The sequence below is a fragment of the Anguilla anguilla genome, chromosome 1 (assembly GCF_013347855.1).
Source record: "Anguilla anguilla isolate fAngAng1 chromosome 1, fAngAng1.pri, whole genome shotgun sequence".
Classification (NCBI taxonomy): domain Eukaryota; kingdom Metazoa; phylum Chordata; class Actinopteri; order Anguilliformes; family Anguillidae; genus Anguilla; species Anguilla anguilla.
The window spans coordinates 13,932,284-13,939,434 of record NC_049201.1 but is presented as its reverse complement, the minus strand read 5'-3'; the positions used below and the strand labels follow the sequence as shown (position 1 = coordinate 13,939,434).

General features: G+C 43.7%; 1 protein-coding gene across 1 annotated transcript in view; it reads left to right on the top strand.

Moving 5' to 3' along the window:
* The first annotated feature begins 105 nt into the window (after positions 1–105).
* rtn1a (reticulon 1a) overlaps positions 106–7,151 on the top strand; it is a 51,816-nt gene continuing 44,770 nt past the window's right edge. Inside the window, exon 1 of the mRNA XM_035394897.1 lies at positions 106–591. Coding sequence (XP_035250788.1) covers positions 366–591 — 226 coding nt within the window. The 5' untranslated portion in view covers positions 106–365. The remainder of the gene's footprint in view (positions 592–7,151) is intronic.

Here is a 7,151-nt window from a genome sequence, read left to right as displayed (position 1 = left end):
TGTATGGAGTTGGAGCTACTATATGGGAGTCCTCTTGATGATCCGCACAACACTACTGCAAACGGTTAACAGAATGTTACTTTCCGTCCCAAATCCTCGCCTGCCATAAGCCACACAGATAGGGTGACGTCAGCATCGAAACATTGAACTAAACTGGCCATTTTCACATGCGTATTGCTCCACCAACAGGAGTGCATAGTCTTGCTGAGACGTTTCATAACAGTAGCTTCGAATCAGATTCGTTGGGACAACAGTTTTGCGTAATCTTTTTTTATTCCTTTAACCAATCCCTTTGTTCACGGTCTTTTCAAGATTGATAGCTACTGATAGCTAGCTATCACCGCGCAACAGAACCCTGAACTAGCATGTCCGTGAAACCCAGCGAGGAGCAAGGTTCGGAGGGGAGGTGGTTTGGAGAGGATTTTGAGAAGCTAGACCGCTTTGGGAGTACCGTGCCACGGTTCGACGAGCGAGGCGATGAATTCCAGCCAGAAAACTGGGAGGATGAGAGCCCTGAACAGAAACAATGCCTCTATGAGCCGGAGAGCAATCGGCAACGGCCCTCCGTTGCCATGGAAACTGCATCTACAGGTAAAGCAGACTAGCTAACTGAACTCGGTCAAATAAAATGCGATGGCCAATGAATATGTGTAAATGTAAAGGTAACTAACATTAAAGTGTACGATCAATCCAGCAAGCTATCTCGTAGATGTGTGCGCTTCTACAAATTGAACAAAGTTTACTAGCTGACGCTAGTCTAGCTAACTCAGGTAACTTAGCTTGGGTAGCTTGCTGTCCGACTTTGGTGTCTCATACATAGTTATAACATTTGATGAATGTCAGCTAGGTAGCTGTTCATTAAGGCTTTATTTGTTTAACAACACTTTATGTAGACGACAAGAAAGAGCGCCCCATTGTGTGACACGCTTGACTTGATTGTGTTCGAGTTAGTTAATCTTAATTTACTGTTAGCTAACGAATAACCTAGGACTCTAGTTGAACTCAAGTACATCGTTAACGTGTGGCTGGTTAAATCATGTTCCGATCACATGGGGTACCAAGTTCAAGGAGTTAAGTATTTCCAGTAAATTACATTGAACATATAACGTACCGTTTACTAGCTGTCAAAGTTAAATTAAGCAACCCATAAATAACGTTAACACAACGTTCTACTGTGACTACAGTAACGTTGTAGGATATCATGGGTTTGTATTGATAAATGTCTGCTTTGCAGGCATCGTCGAGGGACGCTGGTTTTAAGAGTGCATTAGCTAGTTTCATTATTTATCTGACTAAATATTCAGTCGAACCCCTGTAAAAAGAAGGAAGAGCCGTAAATCCGTTTTGCCTCAGTCTTTATTTCTTGTCATCGTGATGTATTTAACTTTAACTTGGCCTTATCGTCCTTACCATATGATTAAAGCAAACCTAGGAATGTGCCTTTGCCTCACTCACAAGTTACCACTGTACGTATACACAACTGAAAAATCCAAACACAAATGTTGAAGTTTACATAAGTGCCGGGTCTCAGTTAGCAATCACCGGTCTTTTGAGCGAGGGGACAGAGTGCAGAGGGGGATGGGGCTTCGGGGTGTTCAGTGGGTGGAAGGACAAAGGGCATATGGCAGATCCTCCGCAGTTGAGACGGATCACGTCCTTTATGTTAAAATGGTATGGGGTCATTTACTTCAACATTTCTTAGTGCATTAGTTACACTTTTAACTAATAATTCTCACAAAACTGTACTCAAAACCTGCGTCAGTCCTGTTTGTGTAAGTATATGCTACTGGCATACAGCATAGCGCGTGTACAGCCACTGGGGTTGACCCAGGGGTAGTAATGCCCCACAGGCCTAATGAAGAACAAGCATTTGGTAGAAAAATGAGCCTTTTCCTTCACAATGCAAGGGATCACAACTATTGTTGACCATATCCTGCAACATCTTGTGCTCAATATTCAACAGGGAGTAAAGAAACAAAATTAAAACACATTCTTGAAATATTTGTATTCATACTTAGAAGAGGGAATAATGAATGGACATGCATGCACAGCAAAACCTAGGCTTAGACCATTTATTTATAGCGGGGCATGCACAGAAGTTCAGCATAAGCAGAAGTTTCAAAGATAGAATCGAAACTTCCATTGAACAAAAATGGCAAATACTTTTATTATGTCTAAAAATAAACACTAGGGAAAGCAGAATGAACTCAGTTGTGGATGTGCTCATTTGAATAAAAATCTGGGGATATCACACCAAAGTAGGTTTATGCATAAGTACATGGATTTTCTCAAGGAGTTTTTTTTTGTTGCAACTATCTTATATTTCTGTGTGTAAAGAATAAAGTAAAAAATCCAGTATCACTGGTCAGTATCTGACATTCTCAGTAATAGCACTAATAGTATGGACTATGGAGAAATTATGTACTTATGCCATGCATGTACAATCTGCATGTTTTTTACTTGTCAGGTTTTTTATTTATTTATTTACTGTAAACTCTCTAGATGCACCATCTGGCAAGTAAATCGCTTTTTCATGTCACAGATTTGAGCGTGGATGTTGTTTACAGTAAGCCTTTAAACAAGCAAACTAATATTTTTGAACATTGATTTTTATGACCTCATCATTTGAAAACTGCTGAGTGAAGCCACCAGTACAGTGAAAGCCCAGGGAACCTCTGAGAATAGGTTTAATATAGGTTTCGCTACTCTGCTGATGCTCTAAATTAAGCTCGCTGTTCATTTCTCGGAACAGAAGGGAGGCTTGGCAAAGGCAATTATAAAGGTTAATTATCCAGACAGTTCCGTTAAGTATGTGTCCCTATGTGTGGATGCAAGTGTTCCCTACAGTTCAGATCTATAAATTGCTGCGAGGCAATTAGTAAGCTGTAGCTCTGAAAGTTTTCAGAAGTGCTTGTTGCAGTGTTATCAGTGGCCAGCCTGCTGTGAAGGTAATACAAGATTTTTGCGTGTTTTATGTCTAATCCAGAACTGCCTGCAAAACAGAGATTTTCCATGCGTGCCTTTCACCGTTTACGGTGTGTCACAAATCCTCTAAATGTGCATTTGTGTTGCATTACCGGATCAATCTGTCGTTGGGCTGCTGTGTTTGGAGGCTGTGTTTGCTGCCCAGTCTGTTTTGGCCTCTTGCCTCTTGCCTGACTGTCCAGCCAGGTGTTCGTCAGCCCCTGCCAGTGCTGCTGTGTGTCCAGTCCGTGACTGGCTTCTCAGGGAAAACCTTCATTTGAACTGGTCATGCCTGTGGTGTGGAGCAAGGGTTTGACTAAACTTTCAGCCGATGCCTATGTGTTTCATGGTAGGCGGTAGCAGATTCAGGGCTTGTTTCTAATGCGATGTCATTGTTTTTGAGTGAAATTTAGAAATAATTAAAAAAATATCAATTAGGTTTATCACTCAGGGGGGAAATGTGCTGTGCAGGTTCATCACACCCAAAATAGTTCCATGTGAAAAACACAATGCATTAATAGAAATGTGAGCATTCAGAAAGTAGCGTGCAGAGCAGTGTGAGAACTGGAACACTGCTAGTGTCAAGGACTAATTGCTAATGCGCCAGCCCATTAGCAACAAATCAAGATTGATAAACGAGTTAAGTAACAACAGCAAAACTACAAGGGCGTGTTCAGAACATAATCTGGTCATTCATTTCTTGATGCTGTTGATTGAGCAAGATTAATAGGAGTTGGGATGAATGCATTTTTAGGCTGGGTATACAAAAACAGCGTCTTGAAAGAAGCCTCCAATTGTCTATGCAGTACCTGGCCTTCATGAAGCGATATGCTGGGGGCTTTCTGAAGGACACTGTTTACTTGACAGTGTTTGATGGCCGTTCCTGACCAGGTTTATTTACTGTGGCTGTCCTGCAGTGTCAGCACTGAGAGGGGTCTAAATGGCCTCCATGTCAGGCATAGAAACCAGGCAAATCCATATCGCTGTAGCACGCACATTTCACCCTGCCTGCCTCATAGAACTCTCTCAGTAAGTAACTTCAGCCATATAGAATGAGGCACAGGTTTCATGACTGAATTTTGGAGCAGGCCTAAAGCACGCTGTAGGCATGTTATGACAAACAGTCTGAATGCTGTTAGCATACTTTTTTGTTGGAATATTATTGCGGTAATGACCTTCCTCTGCTAAGTAACTGCATTAGAATATTGGCTTTTTTGTTAGGACGTATATTATTTGCTCGCTAATCGAATTTTTAATGGGTTATTTCTGAAACTTTTGTCAATATTGTAAGATCCTGTCCATTAACTGGATGCATGAAAGGGTCATTAAATACATTTTATTCAGACTTATTGTACATTTTCTTATGTTTTCCTATGCCGAATATCCGTTTGGTTGCAATTGTGCACAATTCTGAATATGTATTGTATTTCCTAATTAGGAACGGCAGTGTGGATCGGATGGCCGTATGGACTGTGAAGAGGCATTTTATTGCAGTGGGAGTGCGTATCCAGATTAGGGCCCAATGTACACAGAACACGCCACATTAAAAACCTTCCGTTAAAAACACTGTCAACACTGTCAGTCTCACACCCACGTTTGCTCTGCCGTGTTAACAGCAGGAGTTTTTCAGATCCGGAGGGAGAGCACACGCTCAGCACCGGGTCTGAAGACAAGCAAGGAGAGGTTCAGGGGGAAAAGTATGAGCATGAGCTCCCTGGCTGTGGGCTGGGTGGTTGCGTGCACAGGGCTGTGCTGGGATTTACCTGTGAGATCTTGCCCACACTGCTCATCATGTAGGGCGATGTTACGCAACAGCCCAGCACTAAATATGCATAAGCTGTCTGCACACATGGATCACCTGATTCAGAAGCTAAAAATGCAGATGTTTAAAATGGGGGGGGGGGGGGGAAAGGCAATTAATAACCAAGCACAACGTTGCACTGTGCGGTCGTGTGCGGTCGTAATGAGTGCATAGAGGATGGGTTAGGCAGAGCTCAACCAGAAATGAGTGAACTGTTGGCATATTTGAAGGAGGAATGGAAGAATACAAGTGTGTAAACTAAAGGCAGGTTTATCTATCATGGAAAATTCCACTTGTGCTCCTGCTGTCCTTGTGCTGTTGCCCGTCTCTTGGCACGGTCATCATCGCCTGTGCCTACATCTTGGAAATGAAGTGTGGCTGTATGATGAATGATGGCGTATGATGGTGGGTAAAACAGATGAGTCTCCTTGAAATTCAGTTGCAACACGTTTTGTGCCTGACTGCCAGCTGCTGCTCAGCAAGGCTGCGAGCGGAACTGCCGGAGAACTTGCTGAAACGTACACGCTCTTTGGGAAATGCGCTGTATCTGTTGCTCATTAAATAAACATCGACGTGCTGTGTACTGTAACACGCAGTGCAAGCGGATGCTGTTTTCTGCAGTCGTCCTTCGGAAGGAAAGTGTAAAGCTCCGGAGCGATGCGGTTGCCTGCGGGGTGCCGTCGATAGCTCCCCTGTAGTACTGCGTGCCTGGCGTGGCCTCTCTCAGTTCGAGCCCCCCCCCCCCCCCCCCCTGTTTTTTCCCCACTGCGGCTGTAAGACTGGTTGCCGTGCTCGTGCTGTACGCGGCACGCACCGCAGGTAATCCCACGCGCACCTGTCCCTGCAGATAACCGCGCGATCGCCGATGCGCCACGGCACCCTCCCGCGCTCCGCCCGCGAGTCCCATTACCCAGCAAGCCCCGCCGGGCTATTTTTAGCGCGGGGAGACGGGGTTTGCCGCTCACCTGGAACGCAGCGGAAAGCCTGCTCGCTCACGACTCGTTCACATTCCTTCTGAAATATTCATGAGCTCGCGTTTGAAATTCCTCCGCTAGCTTTTTTTTTTTTTTTTTCCCTCTTCCGTAAGCCATTTCATCCCTGTCGTTTCCATCCTCCAGCTGGCAAGCAGAGCATCCTTGTACATTAGAAGGGGAAATCTATTTTAAGGTTTGATTATTGATTATACTGTATTTATTGCTCAATAATTTTATTTAACCTTATTTATCATGTCTGAGTATTCACTTGAAAATTGTAGACATTTAAATGGTAACAGATGAGAAGTTTCCCTACTGGAGAAAACACGGATTTCCAAAGTGAAACCAAACAGTACTACCGACTGCAGTGCCTGCTTGACTTTTAAGGTCTTCATATCTGCTCCAAAACAGACAGAACCTGTTTTCGGTGACAAGGGCTCTCCACTGCTCTCTTACCATCCTGTAACGTGTCTGAATTGTCTGAACTTGCGCCCTGGATCTCCCTGGATGGTCCTCTCTGGGCCTGAGCTGTGGTCCTTGCGGTATTTGTGTGCTCTTCACGCAGTGGAGGCTGAGGGCTGCTCACTGCCTGCGATTCAGTGCTCTTCTCTGCAGCCTTCTTCCACTCATCCACTCTTCCATTCATCCGTTTGCCTGTTGGTCTTTCACGAGTGCTGGCTATTGAGCTCCTCTCAGTGAGACGCTGAGAAACAATGGGACTGGGGCTCTTAGGATGGACCCGGGTCAAGGTAGTCAATCCACGCTTACCCCACCTCTCTCTCCGAATGGCTCGGTGTCCAAACACCGCGGGCAGGGAAATGTCTGGGGATATACTTAACACCAATAGGGTAGCGGAGAATAGCCTGTCCGTTCTTATTATGAAATGTGAAAAGGGTAGGTTTCATAGAGTCTGTGTCAGACCTACTACAGTCAGTCTGAATGCAAGCCAGTCATCTTTGAAAAATGGGGTTGTTTGGTAATGTCTGGCCTTTGAATCTCTTGCCAGTAATAATGATATTACTCCATTTGAATATAGACTGAAAAATGCACAGTTGTCCCACAGACTTCCAGGGACACTGAAGACTGTACCAGTCTATATTAAAGCTTTAAGAAGGATTTATATGTTGTTGAGCAGTCATGTATTTAGTTCATTGAAAGGCATTATGTTTACTGTAGTACAAATAAATTTCATTGTCATTTAATATTTGGCCTTCGTTGTTGTTATAAGCAACATTAGTCTAATTTTCTTTTGTGAACAGAGTGTACATAACAAAGGCTTTCCCCACACAGCTTGTGCAGCAATGTGGACAATTAAAATTAACTTTAAATTTTAATTTCTTTGCACTGGGAATTATGATAATTTGCTTAGTTGTCTTTGATCGGAGTACCTAGGGATATAGACATTTTCAGTT